Below are 23,203 nucleotides of genomic sequence, written 5' to 3' on the forward strand. Positions count from 1 at the left end.
ACTTCATCTGTCCCAGAGCCCTCATGCTTTCACTGGCTTGTCTATAACATTTGTTGTTTGTTTAGAGGAAGCTTAAATCAGTGTGTGGAAATATCACCAAAGCAGCTGAACTCTCTTGCTACAATAAGTAGTAAATATTGCTAGAATGCATAACTGCTGCCGCCATACTTTAATAAGAGCTCATTTGAGAACATAGGAAACAGGGACCCCAAGGTAATGATTCCCCAGAAACAAAAGCGGAAATGAGGTGAATGTCAAGATGAGGGATGTTGGTAATTCAGACAGCACTTGTTTTAAACAGCAGCAAAACGGATTCCTCAGATATATGCCTACTGAAATTCAAAACTATGATTAAGGTTGATCTATTTAAATTGGTTAATCCCAGCAGAAAGATTTTGAAACCACCAGCTAGGGAAACCTCTGTTCAGTTTACAGTGGAGCTGATCTTGACTGCTTAGCACCCAAAATTCCATCAATAAACAAAGTTTTTAACTGGTATCTCAGTAGCTGATTGAATGCTTTTGACACCCAGCAGTACTTCCCCATGTGGAAAGCTAGGCCAAGAGAGTGAGCTTTGAGCAGCCACTCAACTCCTCTCCCTAATTCTGTTACCCATATGGGCAGGGCAGACTTTGAACAACAACAACATACTGGTTTGGTTTCTTTGGTGCCTTTTCCCCTTCCCCTCCCAGTTCTCTCTTCACTTATTTTTGAAGAAATTAAATGCTAGAACTTACATCGAATTTCTGATCTGATGAGGTTTGAAATACACCATTAAGTTACTATTATATAAAACATGTACTTGACAATGGCACTGCTAGCTGAAAAGCCCTGAAGGTATTTATGTGTAGGTTCATTAATATCTGGATTCTTAGCACAAGTTATCCTGTACAGAGAGCAGGTTTGCCATCTAAACACTGTATAGTTAGAAATCACCCTTAGAAGATTTTGGGGTTTGGTTTGATTCACTGTTCATCTCATGCTCTAATGTTAATTCAGACTCAAAGGGAAAAAATGTTTACTTGTTCTTCAAAGCAACAAAACAGGCTTAACAAACTTAATCTTCAGAGATAACCACCACCCTTTTCAAAAATGAAACATCTCAAATTATTACAGAACTGGGTATTTTATCTTGTTTTTTTTTAACCTGGCTACTATTTCAACAGCTTGATTTTAGTTACCCATCTCTTCAAAATAAAATATGCAAAACAAATGACCAACCCAAAATATTCTACATACTTATCACAGCAGAACTTTAAACTACAGGACAGACTAGGGGTGGGTGGAGGCCAGTAACTCCCTCTAATTTTTTCACTCGTGTTTAACAGCACTCCACCTTTCATATATTCTTCTCCTTTATGAAACTTTCACATAAAACTGGAACAGAAAAAGACATGCTAATGAAATATTTTTGAAATTTAAAACCACAAAAACTCAGGAGCAAGCCTGAGAGACAGACACAGTATTTAGTTCCAGTTTATAAACACTTCTGGGTGCCCAGCAGATTTTCAATTTTGGCACCTCAGATCTGTCTGGACTCAGATTCAGGTAAGCTTCTAGTATCAGCTTTGTTGTAAGCATTCCTGGGCCAAAACTCATAGCCTTTTTTCCTTCTTCAGAAGCCCACAAACATCTAAGTACTAAGGGATGTATAATGAAAGAACTAGAGCATGCAGTTACATTAAAAAAACTCCGAGTAATAAGAATAAATTTATAAGACAACCTAAAGGCAATTAAAGAGAAGCACAGATTACAGCTGGAATTCAAGCGATGTGCCTCAACTTAAACGCTAATTTCCACGTTCCTGTGGAGGAGACACATTTACCTGCTTTTTTGGGGGAAAATGAGACTGCATCACCACCTCATAGGCCAGTTTACCTGAAAATCACTTTCAGAATCAGACAGCCTCAATTAAACCCTAGCACAGCCGCAGCAAACCTCCTGGCTTTCATGGAAGGTGATGAGATGCTCTAATAGTGGCCTTTAGGCACAGAAGCATCACAGGGGAAGAGGTGCAGCACCAAACACACACTGTATATACACTACAAGCACCCTACAAATACATCTTTTGGGTTACACAGACTTCCACAAACATCTATGCATTTCCTCATGAACACCCTTTATGACAAAGGAAGCAGTAAATTGCCATTTCACAAACAGTACCCTGGCAGAGTAGAAATATTCCCCAGGAAGTCTGTTACAGAATAAGAAAGTTTAAAAGACAGTATGCCTTCTTTTTTCTTAACATTACAAAGGGCAAACCCTCCCTTCCCCCCCAACATTTAAAGTCTGAGAGCTGCTGGCAGTACTACTTCAAGTGGAACCTATTCTATCCTTACCTTTTAAAGCAAGCAGATGAAATTTAAGTCATGATGATTTAAGATAGTAATGCCACAACAGCTAAGCAGAGCATTGGGCAAATTATTAATAACAATACACCTGGCGTATGCAACCCTATCAGTTCCTGAAAGCAAGCCAGTTTTTACTTGTAATTTCGTTTTTGGCTTCTACTATTACCTTGAATAATCAATAAAATTATTTTTTTTTTTTAAAGCCAAATTCCCAAGTGAATATACTCCACGAAGAATGTTTCCACATACCCAACTAACTACTGGTTTAAACAGGCTGAAGAGCAAAGAGCTCCAAGCTAAATCAATGTTTTATTAACACATTCTTAAAACATTAGTATTCATTTAAAACAAAAACACAAGAGCAAATAAACAGAAGAAATACAAGTAATAAAATCCACATTTTAAGCTAGACTTTATCATTGACAAACACTGTCAAACGCAGGTGCCCAACTGCAACGCTAGTAACAAAAGAAGGTTCTTCACAGAGCAGCAACACTGCATATTCACAGTAAGTAGCCCTTCACACGGTTTTTGGAAGGGAGGTTGACAGCAGCCTGCTATACATCCAGCTGCGGTTAAAGAATAAATACGTCTGCTCATTGTTCACAGTCACACACAGCACCCGAACACCGCACCGAGTCACTTCAGAGCCGGGAGCTTCCCGCCCGCCCCACGACTCGGCCAATACAGGCAGTTTCGCGCACAGCCCCACCGGGCCGCTGCCCGAGGCCTCCCCGCCAGGCTCCGCAGACCGCCGCACAGGCGGGGAGCTCCCGGCCGAGGCCTCGGGCCCAGCGGGACGCTTGGCGGTAGAGGCGCGGCCGCCTCTCGGCGCCAGGGGCTGCACCGGGGAGGGAGGGGAAGGAGGATTGGGGGCGGGGGTTAACGCGGTTCCGCGATTGCGGCTCGGCGGACAGGACACGCCGTTCCATACCACACCGCAGGATCCCAAAATGGCTTCCCGGCCCCAACAAAGCCCAATGGATCTAACCCGGCCTCGCGGAGCCTTCCTCGTCACTCGGCGGCAAAGCCCGGGCTCACGGGCGGTTTAACCAGCCGGTTACCCTGCGGGGGAGGCCCGGCCGCGGAGGCGGACCCAGCTGCGCCGCGGCCCTGCGCGCTGTAACGGCCGGGCGCTGGTGGCCACGGGAGGCACGGTTTACCTACCGGTTGCCTTGCCTTCATCTGCCCCAAAACCACCAGTTTAGAAATCAACTGTCTGACAAAATCAAGCCCAAACCACACTCTTCATGACTAACTCCTACACCCGAACGCCCAAAATGTCCCCAACTCTTAAAATCACCAACCCACAGCCCGATGCAGTAGCACAGATTTAAATATGCATACATGCTGCATTTACTAATGTACAGACGTAACAAGCTTGCTAAGCCTGTCCATAAAGCCCTTCATGCAGATCACTTACACCCAACAAACACCAAGCGACTTCCATAATATTATGATGAAAATCAGCAAATAGTAACACACCCACACAGGGGAATTGAACACTATTGTTAACTTGGAAATTCTACAGAAGCAATAACCTACAATAGTTGCAAAGCACTAAGATTTTAATAAGTGAAGATTTCACTTCTTTTTTGCATAATGTTAAACTGTAAACGGTGGGATAGAGGGATTGCAAGTACTGCATGACCTTTCTTTCCTGTAATGTGTTATAAGCAATACCTCTTTTTAATAATTAATAAGGCAAACCAAATACTTTTTATTCTTAGTAGACTTCTTTCCAGAAAACTTCTGGCGGCTGTCAGAAAATAGGTGCTGCCCCCAAACAGTTTTGTGTTTCACACTTCTACCCCTGTGGTTATCGAAGGGTGCCCAAACACAACCATGTCAGAAACACCACTCCATCACCTCTAAACGAGCACACCACTTAAAGAAAAATAGTAATTGTATTTTGCAGTAAACCCAGGGGCAATCACTTGCTCAAGCAGCGATGCCAAATCCCACCTCTTCAACAACACATTCCCCACAGAAACTGTGCATCGACAGCAGCTGCCCCGAGGGGGCAACAGGGGGACAGCGCAGGCACGGCTGGCACTGCCCAGCACCAAGCAGCACTACCGCTTGCGGGACGTTACCTTTGCGCTCCGGCCCAGCAGCTGCAGCGAGCGCAGGCACTGCGGCACAGCTTATCACGTCTTTCTAAATCCGAGCGGAAAGCTGCAGGTTATAGTGACCTGTGTCAAGAAAATGCTCCAAGTGCCAGGCCAACATGCCCCCGAGCGGGCAGACAGCAGAGATTTGTTTGCCTCCTTCCAGCCGATCCGAACAGCTTTGGGCCCCGAGGTCAACACTTGACCCAGCAACTCCAGCCCGCTCGCCAAAGCGACGCCTCTCCTGCCCTGCTGCCCGAGCAGAATGCAGACCGGGACACAGCGCCCGCAGGCAGTGCCTGCCGGGACCGGCCCTCACACTCCCGGCGGGCCGAGGCGGGAGCGGGCGGCAGCTGCCACCGACCAGCGAGTGGCGGTTAAACGGCGGCGGCGCGGTGCGAGTGGGCGGCTGGCCGTGCGGCAACGGCCGGAACGGCTCTGGCGCCGAGCTCCTCGCCCGCCCCGCCCTGAGGCAAGGCAGGGAAAACGCGGCCTGAGCCCCAAGGGGAAGGGGAGAGCCCCGCCTGCCACAGCGCGGGCACGGAGAGGCTTCCTCTCGCAGGAGGCAGCGGGGAAGGGGAAGAGAAAGAGGGATGACCGCGCCTACGCGAAACCGGCGCTGCCGGTGCCCGGGTTAGTGGTTACCTGTCGCCGGTGAACCGAGCGAAGAGCAGAGCACCCGCCGACCGCAGCGACTGAGATTGGCCTCGCCCCTCCCGCTCCACCGAAGCCTCCGCCTTGCCCCGCCCGCACGGCGCGTGCCGGCAGCGCCCCCCCTCTGCGCGAGCCCGCGCCCCGCCCACCGGCAACCGGCCCTCGCGCGGCCCGGGGCAGCGCGCACGTCACCACCACCTCCACCCCCCCCCCCCCGGGCAGGGAGACCCCGGGGTCTTCACCCTGCTCCGGCACAAGATGGGGCCTAAGGCCCCCCGGGGTGTGAAGGGCCGGGGAGATGATGGTTACCGCTGAGGCTTGCTTTGCGCGCTATCGCTTGGCTCCTCGTGACGTTCCTCCCCCGGTATTTCTGCTTCTCCCCTCGCTGTTTTCTTCCTACTCCGTCTTTTGGGGGTTTTCTTCTTCTTGCCGCTCTTCTCTAAGAGCTCACAACACGCTTACTGCTGTGCTCCAGTGTGATTCGCCAATGCCGGGCTACCGAGACAGGTGGGCAACTGCAGGGAGCAGAGATGCTGCTGGCCTGCTTTCAGCAGAGGGGTCCTGGTGTGAAACAAGCCTCATCGTACAACTGTCTGGGGAACGCACACAAATACATTGGATTTGAAATCTGTCTCAGCCACGTTTCCTTAAACCCTCAGTTAAACTGGGCCCACGGCTCTTTGGTGCACGTTGCAATGCTGTGTGCAGCAGGCAAGGATGGCTCAAGTGGCAGTAAACAGGAACAGGGAGCGTGTCCTTCAGAAAGGCTTAAAATTGTTATTTTTGTGCATGCAGGAGAAATCCCAGACTGGTTTGGGTTGGAAGGGACCTTAAAGCTCATCCAGTTCCAACCCCCTGCCATGGGCAGGGACACCTTCCACTAGAGCAGGTTGCTCCAAGCCCTGTCCAACCTGGCCTTGAACACTGCCAGGGATGGGGCAGCCACAGCTTCTCTGGGCAACCTGTGCCAGCGCCTCAGCACCCTCACAGGGAAGAATTTCCTCCTTATATCTCATCCAAGTGCCTCAGCTTGTTGGGAACAACTGGGTAATAAATACATAATTATCAAATAAATAAACATGCTCTGTGTACTTGTTTGGGTACAAAAGGGTAAAAGCTGCTAATCCTTAAGGAACAGAAAAAGATGCAAAATAATGTCAGTAAGACATTAGCTGACGTCTGTATAGCACTGATTTTAGGTTAAACTTTTAGTTTGTTTTAAAAGATCTTTCCTGCAGCTACAGGAAAGCTTTAAGATGCTGCAGCCAAGGTGACTCTTGGTAACCAGCACAAGGTTTGGCGAGACATGCAGCCCCTCACCAGGCTGGGTGCTCTGCAGAAGAGCAAATCACCTCGCTTCTCTGACCGCCCTTTCCCTTTCTGCACTTGTGCCTCACCTGTTTTCTTCTCTTTATATTAGATGCTGTTTAAGGGCTTAAGACAGGGCAAAATCGCTTCTTAGTTTAAATCTCCCTGACATTAGTTGGTAGTGTGAGGCCAGGCGCGCTCCCCAGCAAGGGCAGGCTGCACTCTGCCCCGGCAGGATGAGGCATGTCGCTCACCCCAGGCATTGCTCCAGCTCCTGGGGCTGCTCTGACTTGTCCTGAGCAGTTGTTTTTCCATCCAGACCAGGCTAAGAGGCTGGTGGAGGATGGCTTACACTCAGCTTTCCCTCCACTTCTCAGCTATGAGGAGCAACAGAGCCTTTGGCTTCTAGGATTTAAGGGAAACTTGGTTGGATGTCCCACTTTTGTTAAAAGAAGCTGGTACATGTGGTGAGCCAACTTTTCCGTGTTTCAAAAGAAACAACTCTGAAGCAAAAATTCCTCCAAAGTTTTTCAGCGTCCAACGACAAGTTCTGAACGTTAAGTGGGCTCACTTGGTTTTGTGGGTGTCCTGGGTTCAGCAGCAGCAGTCACTTTTTCTCAGTAGTTGCTGCAGTGCCAACTGGCTTAAACCACGACAGTTCTACTCCCCCCCCCCGCCCCCGAGGGATGGGGAGGAGAATCGAAGGAATGTAACTCCCATGGGTTGAGATAAAAACAGTCCAGTAACTAAGGTATAACACAAATCACTACTGCTGCCACCAATAATAATAATGATAAGAGGAATAACAAGGGAAGAAAACACGATACCACCCACCGAAAACGAGCCCGACAGAGCAGAGAACGTGCCCTTTCGGGAAACTCCCAGTTACATCCCTGGGCATGACGTGCTGTGGTATGGAATACCTCTTTGGCTAGTTTGGGTCAGGTGTCCTGTCCCTGCCTCCTCCCGGCTTCCCCTCCTCCCTGGCAGAGCATGAGACTCACAAAGTCCTTGGTCAGGGTAAACATTCTGACCAGCAACTGAAAACATCGGCTTTATCAGTGTTATTCCCAGGCCGAAAGTCAAAACCACAGCGCTGCACCAGCTACTAAGAAGGAGAAAACTGACTGCTGCTGCTGAACCCAGGACACTATGCTAAGCTGAAGTTTGTAGAAAAATGATCAATAAGAATAAAAAGTGATCATATTAAAGAGGTTTCAGTTTTAACTGTAGAGGGCAGTTAGGAACTCGGGAAAAAAAAGCCTTTTTAGCTGACACTAGGTATAGGGAAACTGCAGTACAAGGCTAAACCAATGCAAGATTCACATTTCTCTAGCCCCTTCCCTTCTCTTCCCTTCCCACCATGATTCTCATGTTAGTGCTTCAATTTCCTCCCCTTGCTGGGCTAGGTGGATGCTGAAGAGTTGTTCCTTAGTGTGAGGAAGTGTGGGGACCTTTATGTTCAAGGCTGGGGAGGTGATCATGTACATGCGTTAGCATGAAAATCACCTAAAATACCTAGAAATCTGATTTCTTGCTCATTAAAGTTTCTTGCCATCTGCTTCACGCTATGGTTAAACTCATCAGGCCCTTTTCTCTACACCCTCACTGCCATCAGCCAAAGGTGCTGCATACAGAGCAATTAGGTGATCAGTTACAAGGGGGCTACGAAGCACTTCAATTTTGCCACTATAGATCCAGCCACCGTCCTGACTTACAGGGGATTTCAGACGTTAACGAGAAAAGCCGATTACATACGAGGCAGTCCGACAGAGCAGCCGTTCTCCTCCCCACTCTCATCTGCTGCTTCATCTCAGTCCCTGCTGCTCATGAGCTTCCCTGAAGGACTGATCTCAGTAAATGCATGCAAGCCTGTTAGCTGTAATTTTTGTTGATCCTTTGTCTGCCTTATAATGAAGATTTTTTCACTTTAATTTTGTGTCTCTCTGTTCAAAACATGGTTAGAACTTCATGTGAAGGGCTGAGGCACAGAGCAGTCCACCGTATCCTCCAGCACCAGCTCTGACCCATTCTTTTAGCCAAAGCTGCTCACCTGCCTATGTGTGATCTAACACAGATTCTGCAAATGAAACAGAAACTTGGTTTCTTTTGAATCAGATGTTGACTTCCAAAGGCCCAGATGTTCCATTCTATCTGGGGCAATGCTCTAGCCAGGGGACTTCCTCTGACTGAGATAAAGCCTTTGCAATAACCCAACAGAACTCTAATCTGACCTATATATATAGAACTATAGCTATTACAATATAACAACTTAAATATAGTAAATAAAATAGTAAATATAAATAACAAATAAGTATTCTGGTTATAGTATAATAGTACAGTTTTACGACACTGTAGTCTAGTGTATAGCATAGCATATAGTACAACTTTAGTAAAACTTTACTATATATTATGGTGTATAATATATAGCATAGTAAAACTTCACTAAAACAGTATTTTAGTATAACTTTATACCAGTGTATAGTGTATTGTATAATACAGTATTGTATAATATAATATATAATAAAAATTTGCTATAACAACAGCTTTAGTATAACTATATGATAGTGTATAGAATAGTATATAGTATATATATTATATATAGTATAGTATATACAGTAAAACTATATATTATGCATAGGGTATATAGTATAGTAAAATTATAGTTTTACTGTAGTATAGTAAAAAACTATAAAAGTAAAGTAAAAAAGTATATCTAAAACTAGTTAACCTGTAGTTTTAGTAAAACTATATTATGCTATAGAATAGTATATAATGTAGTATATAACTAAAATCTTTGGTAACACTTCACTAAAACTACAGTTTAGTAAAGATTTACTGAAATTATACTATATACTCTACTATAATTTCCAGTAGTAATTGGATAGCTATGATACTATAATATAAATATATACTGTAATATACATATAAAGTTTGATATGTAGAAATCAGATACGAGTTCTGATGGGTTATTATAGTTTCTGAGACTTCTCCAGGTGTAGCTGGAGGTCAGTCTCTGGGGAACACACTGTGTGCAAGCACAGTGCAAGGCATTGTGTGTGCCTTGTGGTACCTTCACTGGGAGTACAGGTCACCCAGTGCACGGCCTGCAGCACTGCAGACACATTCACCGACTGCAGCCTCCCTAAGGGAGGCTGTAGGGACCCGCATGGATCAGGGGTGGATGGATCAGGGAACATACTCAACCTCCCACCCGTCTCTCCTGAAAGTGCTTTCTGGTGTCTCTCAAAGCCCAGGTGCCTCATTTGACAGCACTCTCTCAATGTCTAGTTAATTGGTTCTATTTAAGGTGGCCAACAAATACTTATAGATTCTATATTCAGTTAGACAAATGCATGCACTTACCAAAAACTGTGTTACTGAGAATCCAAGTCCCAGGATCCTCCACAGCAGGTCTTCTAGCTTACAAGGACGAAGACAGCAGCACATCTGTTCGTCACAGGAAGGGCAGGGCTAAAGCCTGCTTATCTCAAAAGTCTGAAAGTTTGCGATAACAGTTTTGCCTCCCCAAAATTGTCCATGCTTAAAAGTTACAAAATGAGTGTGATCCTAGTACCATTATGCAATGAATGCAGATAAAATGTAGTACATAAAATGGCTAATCTAGCAAAATAGGAAAAGAAAATTGATTATGTTCCCAGTGATGCTGTAAAAGGTTGAAGCTGAAAAAAAAAGTAACTGAAGCTCACACCATTCACAGGAGACTTGACAATAGTACTTCTTCATAAAGGGATTTGAGAAATTTGGGTTATAGAGGTTGAATACAGTAGACAATAAGCAGGGTCAGCATATAATTGAAGTCTTATGTCCAGAACACTTTCTGATAAAACGACGTATTGGCAGGTGCCTTGTTTGTCACAGATGCATAAACAGAGTCACGTTGCTGTTTGTTGTGCCTCCAAAAGGACTACTAGAATATTCAATTCAAAAAAGCTCCCCTGGCTCTGAAGAAACAAGCTGGTTTGTTGGATGATGTGGAGATTTTTCCTTGGGAGGCATCCCACGCAGACTGTTCTGACAGGTAACAAAATGCTCAACATAGGCAGAAGAAAATTTCCCAGCCTGCTGAAGATACCAGGCTTGCTGAATACTTCAGCTCTTACTATTTGTGCATGTCCTGATGTACCAGCTTTAGAACATCTTGAACAACTTTTGACTAAATTTCACTTTGCTGAAGAAAGGTTCTCTTCTCTATTCCCACATATGAAGTTGGGTTTTTTACATGTCTCTCCTTTAGATCACAAGGGTAATGAAAAGCACTTGCACAACATTTGCACTGCAACTATCTTGCGGCTGCAGTCAGTGGTAAAGAACCTGAATTCTGCCAACACAGGAAGCTAAAAGTGGACTTTCAAGGGAACTTTACAGTGAGAACTGAGCTTGTGTTGCTGAAGTGGAACTTTAGGTTGCGCTGGAATAACCTGCTTCTTTGCAGCTCTTTGAAACTCTTGAGAACAGCGTTGTATGAAAACTCTAAGGGCTCTGCTAGGATACTTACGTAGCCCATTTCCAGTCTAATTAAATTGGCTTTTTAATAATTGATTAGACTAAGAAGACAATTTCATGGAATCACAGAATAGGCTGTGATAACACTAAATAGGATTCCATGTGATTCCAGAGGCTGGAAGAGGCCTCTAGAGATCGAGAAGTCCAAATCCCAGCCCAAGCAGAGTCAGGTAGAACAGGTTTCCCAGGAGTGTGTTAAATCAGGTTTTGAATATCTCCAAGGCTGGAGACTCCACAACCTTTTCACTCCATTTAAGGTCTTTTAGGGATTTTTATTTCACTCACATTGTGCTTTCTAAGAATTTCAGCTGGCCCTCACACTACAGTTAATAGTTTTTAGCCAACTAAAATGCTGCTCAATACAGGCATGTTTATATTTTGGCTTTTCATGAAAAGAAAAATCCACTTCAGAGACTAAATTTGATCTGAGTATCCTATTCTACAGGAATGCAAAACAGCTTTTAGATCCATAAGAAACTACTCAATTGTTCTGTATCAGTATTATTACCATTTTTAGATAGCATTTTGTGGAGAAGCGGCCATGAGTTTACATGACTTTGCTTTTAAGGTAGGCATAAGATTGTCTTGTTTATCTAATCTCTCTCAGATGTTTCTTTGAGAATGCAGGTAGATATTGCTGTGAACAGATCATGGTTTGGTTAACAAGTGTCACAAGTCTGAAAAAGTAGTTAGCTCTGAAGGATAAACAAATGTGAGGACTTCCTGCAGGATAAGGAGTATTACCAAACCCCAGGGTGCTTGGAAATTAGAAGCCAAAGAGCACTTTTTGGCTGTAATAAAGATAATTAAACCTCCTCTTCCCCCCATTACCCCCCAAAAAAAAATCAGGATCTTGATTTTCAGTGACTTGTGTTTGCAGTAAATAGCACACTACCCCACAATGATGTAGACAAGAATCTAAGAGCTCACTTTATTACACAGCTGAGAATATAAGACAGTACAAATGTCTCTTAGAAATATATCTCAAGCTTTAGCCTAATGTTGCAGAATTTAATTTCAAAGTAATATGCAAATGTTGCTTGCTTTCCAAGGCACAATGGTAAAAACACAAAAACGGCAGATGCAATATTTAATACAAAAATACAAATACTGTTAATCTAAGCAACAAAACAGCACATTTCCTCCCATGTATAAACCTTAATTTAAAAAAGGTTAGCTTTATTCTCAGTCATGAAATGCCAATAAAAACTATTCCTTTAGTGACACCCACTCAGAATATGTCCCTGTTATACCAGCATCGTAAGTATGGGTGTAACATGTACAAATTTTGCTGCATTATGCAAGAGAAGTTTGGCTTGTTTTTTTGCTGATAAAACTGCAAACTAACTCTGCAAAATTGGATTTTATTGGGAGTTTGAAATGCTCCCTGAAAGACTGAGTCCTCACTGAATTCCATTAATAACTTTGATATTAGACTATTACTTTGTTAAATAAATTATCTCAATTATAAATAGCGTCAAATTTCTGAAAAACACTCTCCTTTAAACCATAGATCCGAAAAACTTCCAATGCGGAATGAATTTAAACACTGTTTTATTGATACCAAATACAAAGAACTGCTCAAACAGTGAAGAACACAGAATTTGAATTTCAAATGAGCTAATAGTGAACTCACAATGAAAAAACCCAACCTATATATTGCTTGGCCTTTCTTAAGCAAATGAAAATACAGAAGTAATCCAAATCATACAGACTTCATATACAGTTCACAAAAAAGAATTTCAGCATCGATTCATAAAGCTGATTCTTTGGCTGACTGAATGTGATGGAGCAGCTGATTACAATAGACAGGTGTCTGATGCTTATGTGCAACCGCTTCAATTTGTTTCACAAGAAGTTCTGGATATAAACTGCTTCCTTCCTTTAAAACTTCTGTAAAACAAAAATATGTTGGGGATTGGAACTAGATGATCTTAAGGTCCTTTTCAACCCTAACCATTCTATGACTCTGTGTTTTATAAATCATTAGCCTCTCTCGGTTTCTCTATCTAAGTTCTCTCAGAGTAGCTGAAACCTAGCCTGGAAATCATTCTACAATTCGTGAAGTCATGACAACCCGATTCCTCCCTCATTCACTTAGGTCTGTATTTTAACATTTACGCACCTGAACACAGACCAATATACTAATAAATTCCAAAGAATTCATCAAGCAAGTGAGGATATGGTCACTTCCTGCCATGGTTTGTGTCTGTGCTCTGTATCTTGTTTACCACCTATAAAGTCTTCCGATACATCAGCTGCACTGATATTCCCCCTCTGGTGAGTGCTAGATAAAACATTACATTCTGCATCCAGGTAAAAGGTCTCAGCTCATGCTTACTGAAACCCAAAGGAAAGCTTCCAGCCTCTTAGGATTAACATCCAGTTGTATGTGCTACTTTCATATGACACTTGAAAGCATAATGTAAAAAGTGCTGCTGAAAATACGTATGACTGAAAGTCTTACCTAGGACAGCATTTTGGATATTTTGATCTGGATCATCAAGATGTATCAACAGTTCTTGGTACAGAAACTCAATGTGAACTTCCATTGCAGATTTCACATCACTGTCCTTTAAGCATTTAAACCAATTAGTTAAGGTGTGAGCAGCTGCCAGTCGTACATCAGATGAAGCATCATCCAGACGCTTTAAAACTTCTGAAAAGGAATATGTGCACAACCAAATAGCACTGTGAACAACAAAGTCATCTTCTGCATTTGGAAAAATTAATGCATTTTGTCATCACTGAAATTGCTGTCGCATTTTTATTTCTGTATGTTGAACACTGTGTGTACACGTATATCGTGGTTTAAGCCCAGCCGGTAACTCACGCTGAAGCCACGACAACGTAGTACGTTGTTCCTAAAAGCACACAGTGCATTTTGATTGAATTGTTACGGTGACAAAAACATTAAAAGAAATTCACAGAACTGTTTAGATTAGTTGGACATTCTCTACCACTCTTTCTAACAAGGTGCCATGGTTATTAATGCATTGTAGAAGTACAGAGTTTAAGTATTTCCATGCTCTATCAAGCACAGTATTTCTATCATATACTACTGTTCAGTGAATAACTGCATTGCAGACTATTTGAATATGCAAGATGCAAAGATACACTTTGACAATTGCCTGATTGTGTGTTTCTCCAAATTAAAAACGTTTGTTGTTAGATTTCTACTGTGCCATGTAAGAAAATATATCAGGCATTAAGATACTGAATTTGGGAAGGTCCGATCTATTTGCATATATCTCTGAGAACGTAAATCCTGTTACATAGCATAGCATAGACTGTACTTCTCCTAATTCATTGTTTAGCTTTTAAACACCATCCTAAGAAGCATTACAGATAACAGCTCTATTTGAAATTACAGCACTCTAGATGAGCGTTTTCTTCTTTCTTCCCCCCAGTCTCTCTTCTTAAATTACAAACCCCAACCCATTACCTATTCAGGTCTATTTATGGTACAATTAAATGGTTTGCTCTTGGCCCTCAAACACAGCACGGAGAACAATGTGACTACCATTTATATAATGCATTACTGTTCTGCTTTCACTATAGTTAGAACATTATTTCATGTAGTCTAAACTAGGGAGCAATGCAGATAAAATACTGGCAAGCCTGGCAAGGACCATAATATTGAGTGAAGTTCCATCTACTGGTCTAATGCATAATAATGCTTGGAATAATGCTCAGTTCTGCACAACTGGGAGCAAGGGAACTTCCAAAGGACATGAATTTGTCTGCAAAACACCACCTCAATGAAATGACATACTGCAGTTAAAAACCTACTACGGAAGGGACTTGCAAAAAGCAAGTGCTGGTGGAGTCACACACACCACCACCTACTCAAGTGTTTAACACCCCGATTTCCTAAAATGTGTATGTATACTTTATACACCTGAAGCAGTCTCATCTTTTTAAAATCATGTCTTAAGTCTGTGCAGGAATAAGACATTAAATTGCCTCTCATACACAAAAATGTGGCTAATGGTATGATTTTGTGCAGCACTTTACTTTCTCCATTTCCTTAATATCCACAAAATGTCTCTGGGGAAGAGCTACCCAAATAGTTAAAATACCAGGTAAGAGAACACAGGAAGAGCATTAGAATATGTGTATGGGAGTCAAGTAAGAATGGCTGAGAAACTGAGTCTACATGAAATCTGCACTTACTTGCACGTCAAACTGTTTAAAGGCTTTTTGCTCTCTACGTGGGATTTAAGTCAGATGCCACAGTGACATACAGCAGTTTCTGTCATTCCTTACTCTCTATTAGTGCCTTCACCCTATCAGCTGCAGGGAATCTGCATGCAAGGTGGACAGCCTGCACAGTGAATCCTAAAGCGGTACAGTCTGCCTACTGCTCCAGCATGGTGCTTTTCATCCTTAAAAGCTAGGCTATGAACAAAGCAACCGTAATTCTTCAACACTGAGATCTTGATTAAAAACCAAAAAGTTAAAAAAAATCAAACTTTCACACTTACCTGTGTAAGTATTGGTAAATTTATCTTCTTCAAACTGCCTCCCACAGACTTTTAAAAGAACATCAATAATACGACAAGCCATCAGTCGTGTGATTTTAGAGTCTTCATCCATGGCAGCAATAATTTGAGGCATTAGCCCATCTTTGACTTTTAAGACCTACAATTAACAGGAAAAGCATAAACCAACTCTAAACTTCTTGGTTACATCAGTTACTATTAGGTCTGACCAATACTGGCTTGCTTAATTTAAAAAGTTAACCTGAAAAATCCTGGAAGTTACACAGCTCTATTTTTGCCTCCCAGCAAGCTTGGAAAATTAAAATCCACCAGTCAATCATGCAGTTCATGATGTTCGGTGTATATGCAGATGAGCTTTATGTAACTTGTAAAATCTTTAAACTTCCTTGCCTTTTTATTTAGGAAAAAAAAAATACGTTGGCAAGACTTTAAATAATTTGGAGATGAGGATTTTGTGTGTGTCCAGTAGATGGTGCTCTTATTCTAAAAGGAAGCTTGTAAGTAAAGACTGTTGAAAGACTGTTTTAGTGAGCTTCATAATTTGACTTTAATATGTACATTTCATATTCATTAATGCAAAATAGGCATTAAGGCACTGATGCAGAAAAGTGTTTAACTAGAACAATAGTCTCTGATAGAAATGCTTTTGTATATGTGAACTCAACCAGTTAAATGTGTTTAAACACTTTGTTCAATTAAGGTCTGTTATAGAGACAGTAAAGTCTATGAACATTTAATAACATTTTAATTCCATTTTTTTTAAAATTCCCTTATATTGAACATCTTTCCTGTGCATCATTTCCGAATGCTATCTTTGTTAGCAAAGAAGCTTCAAAAACCACCTCAGACTCAATCCATAATCACCATGGTGCGTAACACTTCTTTAAGTATATCCGTGTTAACTCTCTACCTCCATTTCTACAGATAACCACCAAGTTCCATCTCAAGTTCTCCTGCCCTTTCTAGGAATCATATTTTTTTTATGTTCCCCAAACGGACCTGTGGGCTCCAAGGCAACAACGTGAGTGTATTTTCCACATTACACAAAAGCATACCCTAGCTAGCTCCAGTGCTGCTGCACAGGCATAGCTTAGGGGTCCAGTGGTGTCAAGCTGTGCTAACAGTGGTGAGGGTTTTGTGCTATAGAAGTGACATTATGGTAGAACAAAGATCTACAAAATTTGATGACTAGTTCTACAGCTCACTAGCTGCCTTCAGGTCTCTTATCAGGGTAACATCCCTCCACTACTGATGTATTCAATTACTTATACTCAATTACAATTAATGAACTTTATTATGAAAACTGTATGTCCATCTGAAAATATTACTTACAATAAGGATTTAATCTTCCCCCCCCCTTGCATTTGTCTTCCTGCCTAAGATTTCAAAGTACATTTGATGAGAAAGAGAGAATTTACCTCCTCTGGTGAAAGCATTTCACAGTGAATAAGAGCCCAAAGGCATGATACAGCTGTAGTGCGGATGGCAGCTGCTGTTCTTCCAGCATGCCACTGCAAATTAGGAGCTAGTATGTCTTTTATCACAATCTCAAGGTAGCTAGGGAACAGCCTGAAGCCAAAAATAAGAAAGCAAAATAAAGGTTCACGAGAAAGTGATAAAGAGACTGACAGGATGTAAAAGAGAATTTTCTGTTATAGAAACATAGGCAGGAAAAAAAAAGACTGTAAAAAAAAGAAAATCTTATAAGCCAATGTGATTATAATGCATGTGATAAGCTTCTCATAGCTTAATTTTTCTAGATAATATTTAAACAAATACCTAACATTCATGGAAAAGGGAGGCTAGACTTTCTTCCACTTCAGACGATGCCCATGGCTCACTGTGTTATCTTGGTAAACTACTTACCTTCTTTCTGTCTCATTTTCTCCATCTGTGAAGTGGAGATAACACCCCATATGAATGCTGTCAGGATTCATTAATATTTCTAAGGCCCTTTGAGACTGTCCAGTGAAAAGTATTTATAACGTGAAAAGTATGAATGCTATTGATGAGACCTGAACTGCTGATACTGCAGGGAGCCTACACAGAATACTTCTGCTCTCCCTTGGCTCAGAAACTCGTCTCCCTCAGGGGTGAGAGGTCTGTAGGATTTTCTGATGGTGCCAGTCCCAATACTAGCTTGTTTTCATTACAAACACACAGATCTGTGATATTTTTGGTGATGCTTCTTCCTCTTCTACTATAGTGGGCTACTATAGTGCTGAAAGTTGCTTCAAGAGTCAGCAACTGCAGGAGGCAGTATTCCCTCACACCCACTTAATTCCATATCAGTTTTAAATTGAGAGAAAAAAAGATATAGCTCTTACACACAAGTTAAAAAAAACCACCAACCTTGCTGCATCCAAGAGATATTTGTGCCTGGCTGTGTCTAGATAACTAAGGCTCAGGTGCCTCTCTGCCTTGAAAAGTAGCTGGCAGCATGCAAACCAGATAACAGGTAAAAGACAAATAACAGGGTAAAATCTACCTTGACTTGTGTCAAACTGTAAAACTTCCCACAAACCTGGACTACAGCCACCTGAGTGCAAAACAGCACATCACCACCCTGCTGCCTGGCAGAAAGGGAAGAAGCTGTTGCTGGATTTTCTAAGAGTCCTACATTTCCAGGATGAATAAGTGACTCCTATAAGGATGTGCCAAGCCACAGGAGGAACATAAGAGGTAAACATCAACAACAAACAATTATCACTAAGAACTTTTTCAAAAATCCCTTCCATGACAAAAAAAAATCACCCAGGAATAAAAAAATCCATAGCAGTATTCTATCAATGTAATATGAAATGTGTCTGCTGTCCTGTGGCTATCCTTCACCCACTGCAGTTAGACCTTGCCATCCAGGCGTAACCCGACCGAAGTGTGCCCAGGCAGCCTGCCAGGCCTTAAATGTCTGTTGCACACACATAAACCTGAAAATCTCTATTTTCAACATGATGAAACATACAGCTGGCTGCTGCTTAGTCCTCGGCTAAAGGAACACTCAGTGCCTGAGAAAGTCACAGATCCATTCTTGTTTCCTGTCCAGCAGATGGCACTTAAGATTCAGCAATAACAAGAAATCTGATTTCTCATTAGACACATCTAAATTTGTTAAAGCCTTTTAATTATTTGAAACCCGTTTTTTGAGAATTAATATTTTTCTATTCAAAAAGTTGCTGGGAAAAAAATACAACTAATGATCACCATCATTCCCAATTTCCTTTTAGCTCCAAAGCTAAAAGCAGCCTTGCGCTATCTGATAAGTAGCTGCTTCTGTTTTTAATAAAGCCTTCTGTGATACTGCAAAGAAAAACCATTCTGTCAAAACATAAAGGTAAATTCCATCAGCATTATGTTAACCATAATGCTATGCTATTTGTGAGAGTATTTGTTCTAGTGCCTTGAAATAGAATCAGTAAAGCCATATCTGGCAATTATCTGATTCAGTCATGTCAGACTCAAACGAAATTACATGACCACACAACTGTCTTTAGCATAATAACTGAAAACCTTCTTATCTAAACTGGTAGAATGTTTTTAAGGAGCTAAACAAATTACTGCCAGCAGTGAAAGTGACTGTGTAACCAGAACTTATTAGTGCTTCACTACACTATCTCTCATTACCATTAAGATATATTTTCTGCTGTTGCTGATGCAATTAAATTCTCCCTCTTACTCTGGTAGATCTGTGTAACTTAATTCTAAAAGTGAGTCATTTCTATGAAAGAACATACCCTGTCTGTGCTATTTGTATTCATAGAATTGAGACTTTATTCTCAACTGGGTATGAAGTAACTAAACCATCATCTGTGCGTACAGTAATACCTAGCTCTTATGCAGATATAAAAAGCAGAGCTTGGGTTTACATTAAAATTGCTACCCCCATTTAATGGACTTACAGACTTCAACTTTCACTCCATGTTAATTATTTTTTTTATGCACTTTTGTTCTAGGTAGGCTTCTTTTCTGCTTTTATGGCACTGCTGCACTTGGTTTCATATGTTTGTGGATTGTTGTGTTTTGGGCTATGTGTGTGTATAGTTTTTTTCCCAAACTGAACATCCTAAATCCAGGTAATCTGAAACAAAATCAGATTTGCTTTTACAAATCAAAACCTCCAAAAATGTTTTGCAAGCAGCTTTTCAAACTCAAAAACTTTACCTGTTACTTCCTACATTAAAGCATTTGCTGTGACAATGTTAAGTAGGATTAAGACTTCAAAGAGTCATTTAGTTCCTAGTTTTTAGTTTCTGAAGATGAACCTACGGGTAAAATTCATTGCACTGCTCTTGTTCTCAGAGGACTAAGAGCCTCATTATGAGTCTGACTGGGCCGTCCTTGGCCAGGAGTCCTTTGTACAGACAGGTCTATTAACCTCATTGGGTGTATCCAGCCTTGACAAAAGGCCACTCACTCATACTGGCCCGAGCAAAACAAGTTCCATTACTGCTATCTGTAGAGAGCTGGTGTGGCTATATTCACTGACAGTGTTACTTTGGAACATTCCAGTTTTTTCTACTATGTTTTTGATGTTTTTTTCCCTTTCCTGGGAAACCTAGTGAAGCTGGCAGCTCACTGGATTGGTTTTCTTTTTTTTCCTCTTTGGCTCCATTATTTATACAAATTACTGGGTTGCAGATGAAAGATTTTGTTGTTCATCCTATTTGTTTTGGCAGTAGTCAAAATTTACTCTTTGATGATGCTCTCCATGTGGTCCTGTGTTGATCATCTCTCTCTACCAGCAGTACCTGCAGGACCTATCTTAATATACTTAACCTAAGCACTTCAGAGACTTTCAGACAGAAAAGTGCTACCAATCCTACTGTACATGTCAGAAACAAAGAATGAATAAAGCTATCTGCTAATGGAGAAATCCTTCCAACCTCCTAGCCACCCTAGTCAGGAATGCTATGGAGTCAGGACTCTGCAGCATGCCATGTAATGTACCAGTCATTCTGCTTAGATGCAGCCTAAATGATTTTCTGTAGATCACAATGAGAGGCAGAACAGAGAATTTAACTCAGTGATTCAAATTCTATTCTACTCTAATCTCTAATCTGAGGAGGAAGAGCAGGAGACCAGATAACTGAAAATGTATAGCGAAGAAATGCCAGTGTGACTTAACTTGTGGACCAGGTCTGAATTTGATTAAATACTTTGACAGAATGAACATATTTGATGTTTTAAAAACAAATGTAGGAAATAATAAATGTGAATCTATGGTAGATGAACAGGAACTAGTAATTTATTCTGCAGTAAATAGAGGACGGTAAAATTAGGCCACAAAAGAAAATAAATAGATAGGAGAGAGTCATATGCCATTTTTAGACTGAAATATGTTACTACACACTTAATAAGCATTACTGTTGTGTTCAGGGCATCACAGAATACAGAGATGCCATTTCTTGGCCTCACAGTCTTTGCAATCTCAGATGATACAGATCTAAGATACAACAGATTAGCTTACAACAAATAGGTCCTGGAACACTTAAAATAGTTTTCAGAGTGCTTTTCTTTCAGGAAGATTCTTGCATATCTAGACTGGTCTTGTAACTACCACTTAGTTACATGATTTTTTAAACAAGTAATCCACTGACTACAAAAAGATTTCTCATATGAATAGGGATTTTAACACCGGATCCTGAAAATACACAAACAGATAACAACACACTTGGCACAAAAGCTTTCAGTTAAAAAAGGACAACTTCATTATATTCTGTGTTATGGAATCAGAAGTGTTTACGGTACTACTAAGCTGAATTAATAATGACAGTAGAGCCCCACTGCTGGCATTGTTATAAAGGGAGGGGTTTTATAAGCACTGTAAATTACAGCTAGATTGTACTTGCAAAGCATAAATAGCACTAAGCAACAGGAGACTTCTATCTGCAGTCACTGAGAGTAATAATAATTCCTTATCAAACATTTAGGTTTAATGCTTGTTAAACATCATGCTATATGATGGGCATTTTTATATTCCCATTTTTTTTTTTGGTGTTTCCTTACAATAACTACAGGATTTTCAGGATTTCGGAGCTGGCTGGGAGAAAAAGGAAAAAAACCAACTGACCCTCTCTCCATATTTCCTAAGAATCCTCATTTTAGCTTTCAAACATGCATTCTTTTCACCTGTAGCTCTTTATTTTTTTAGAACTATCCAGATCTGCATGACATCCATTTTAATTCTCCATAGTGGCAGAGGTAGGAATACAATGGTGGAGGAAGTCCAGACTTTCATTTATTTGTACATATATATAATATATTTTAATTATTGCACTGTGCCCTTCTAAACATTGTTAAAAAATACAACAAGAAAAATATAGTGTAGAAGACGGTGGGAAAGTCTTTCCTCTTCCAGACATGCTAACATGGACACAATTATAAGGGTTAAGTTACTATCATGGTCATTATTTTTTAAAGCCACTGTAGTGTTCAGATAGCTGTGTGAAATCAGAACTCTGCTTACCCCTGAGAATTGACGGTTCCACTTGCTTTCTGGAGCAACTGTGATAAAACAGTGAAAAGTTTCAACCGCATCTGGGGATCTTTGGTTGGTTGAAGACACGTCTTAAGAATGAGAATAAAGTTATTTACAGCCTCACCTATGACATGACCTAGAAAATAAACACATAACACTTATTTCAGAGTGCTCACAAGTTCTAGTTAGATGTTTAATATGTGAGTGCATTAAAATTTGCAATATGCCTCGTATTAAAAATAGTACTGTACTTTTCACTCTTGCATGGCAGCTGTTGATGTATCCGTGTTACATCGTATTAGGCAGTGTACAAATGCCCAAGCTCCACGGGCACAGGTACCCACACTCTCAGCATGGTGCTCCCTGAAGATAGGTTTACTCCCCATCTCATTCAGCCAGCTTGGTATTGCTGTGTTATGTAGCATGGACATATCAATGACATCTGCTAGTTGATGGGACCATCAGTACAAGATGACATTTTGGGTAGACTAATTTGCTGGGGGGGGATTAACACTATACCTCTGAAAGCCTGAGGCTATGCACAAAGCTTACCACTCCAACGAGCAGCATTAACTATGCTTTTTAATTCTTTCAAGTTTTTCCACATGTAGCATTCAAGGAAAGATGTTCATGATTCTCAGAGGCATGGGAAAGGGCATGTTGGAAAGGGTCAGCCTCCAAACTTGGATAATAGAATTACTGCAGCAGTATGCTTTCTTCACGTTTAAATAACGCTTATTTGTATTTTACAGAAAAAAAAAATATCTAAAATACAGTGAATTTTAGAAGCTATTTGAAATAAAAATATTTTCCAAATTTATTCTCTAGTTTGTTAACCTTTTCACATCCTATGACAAATTTTTTTCACCACTAAACAATAAAAAACAACAAAAAACCCCCATAGCTGTTATCCCAACATTTGAAGAAATTATCTTCCCAAAACAGAAGGAAGTTTGTGCCTTTCTCCTTGATAATGACTAACATCTGCATGGTTTTAAAGAGGAAAAATACATATAGACTATACACATGCTTTATTCTGCAAGCTTCTTGCTGCAGAATGCTCTTTCTGCTCTGTGTTTACAAAATACTACTTTCCTAGGAGTTTCTTCAGCTTTGCGTCTTTGTGATGCACGTTCCATTCAACTCTAATCACTCCGAAAATCCTGCCAGAAGGAGACACAACACTGGCATTTCTAATGACAAGAATATTCTTCACACATGGAACGGACAGATTGAAGTATTTAAGATTCCAAACCAAGTTCAATAGTATTT

The 23,203-nt window shown here is 41.2% G+C and overlaps 2 protein-coding genes across 10 annotated transcripts in view; both read right to left on the minus strand.

The window, feature by feature from the left end:
• SUN1 (Sad1 and UNC84 domain containing 1) overlaps nucleotides 1-9,880 on the minus strand; it is a 34,433-nt gene extending 24,553 nt beyond the window's left edge. For 4 of the 9 annotated variants that reach the window (XM_080620043.1, XM_080620042.1, XM_080620041.1 and 1 more), the window contains exons 1-2: nucleotides 9,791-9,880; nucleotides 5,426-5,709 (exon numbers count right to left, since the gene is read on the minus strand). The gene's annotated coding sequence lies outside the window, so the exon portion shown is untranslated. Of the gene's footprint in view, nucleotides 1-4,447; nucleotides 4,530-5,107; nucleotides 5,182-5,358; nucleotides 5,382-5,425; nucleotides 5,710-9,790 lie in introns of those variants that run through there. The other 5 variants (XM_080620037.1, XM_080620036.1, XM_080620040.1 and 2 more) reach the window with 5 other exon arrangements.
• A 2,128-nt stretch (nucleotides 9,881-12,008) lies between these two features.
• DNAAF5 (dynein axonemal assembly factor 5) overlaps nucleotides 12,009-23,203 on the minus strand; it is a gene marked incomplete at its 5' end in the record, with an annotated part of 29,702 nt that continues 18,507 nt past the window's right edge. Inside the window, 5 exons of the mRNA XM_080619101.1 lie at nucleotides 12,009-12,844; nucleotides 13,419-13,610; nucleotides 15,439-15,595; nucleotides 16,875-17,025; nucleotides 21,920-22,067. Coding sequence (XP_080475227.1) covers nucleotides 12,705-12,844; nucleotides 13,419-13,610; nucleotides 15,439-15,595; nucleotides 16,875-17,025; nucleotides 21,920-22,067 — 788 coding nt within the window. The 3' untranslated portion in view covers nucleotides 12,009-12,704. The remainder of the gene's footprint in view (nucleotides 12,845-13,418; nucleotides 13,611-15,438; nucleotides 15,596-16,874; nucleotides 17,026-21,919; nucleotides 22,068-23,203) is intronic.

The sequence above is a fragment of the Psittacula echo genome (assembly GCF_963264785.1).
Source record: "Psittacula echo genome assembly, chromosome: 5".
Taxonomy (NCBI): domain Eukaryota; kingdom Metazoa; phylum Chordata; class Aves; order Psittaciformes; family Psittacidae; genus Psittacula; species Psittacula echo.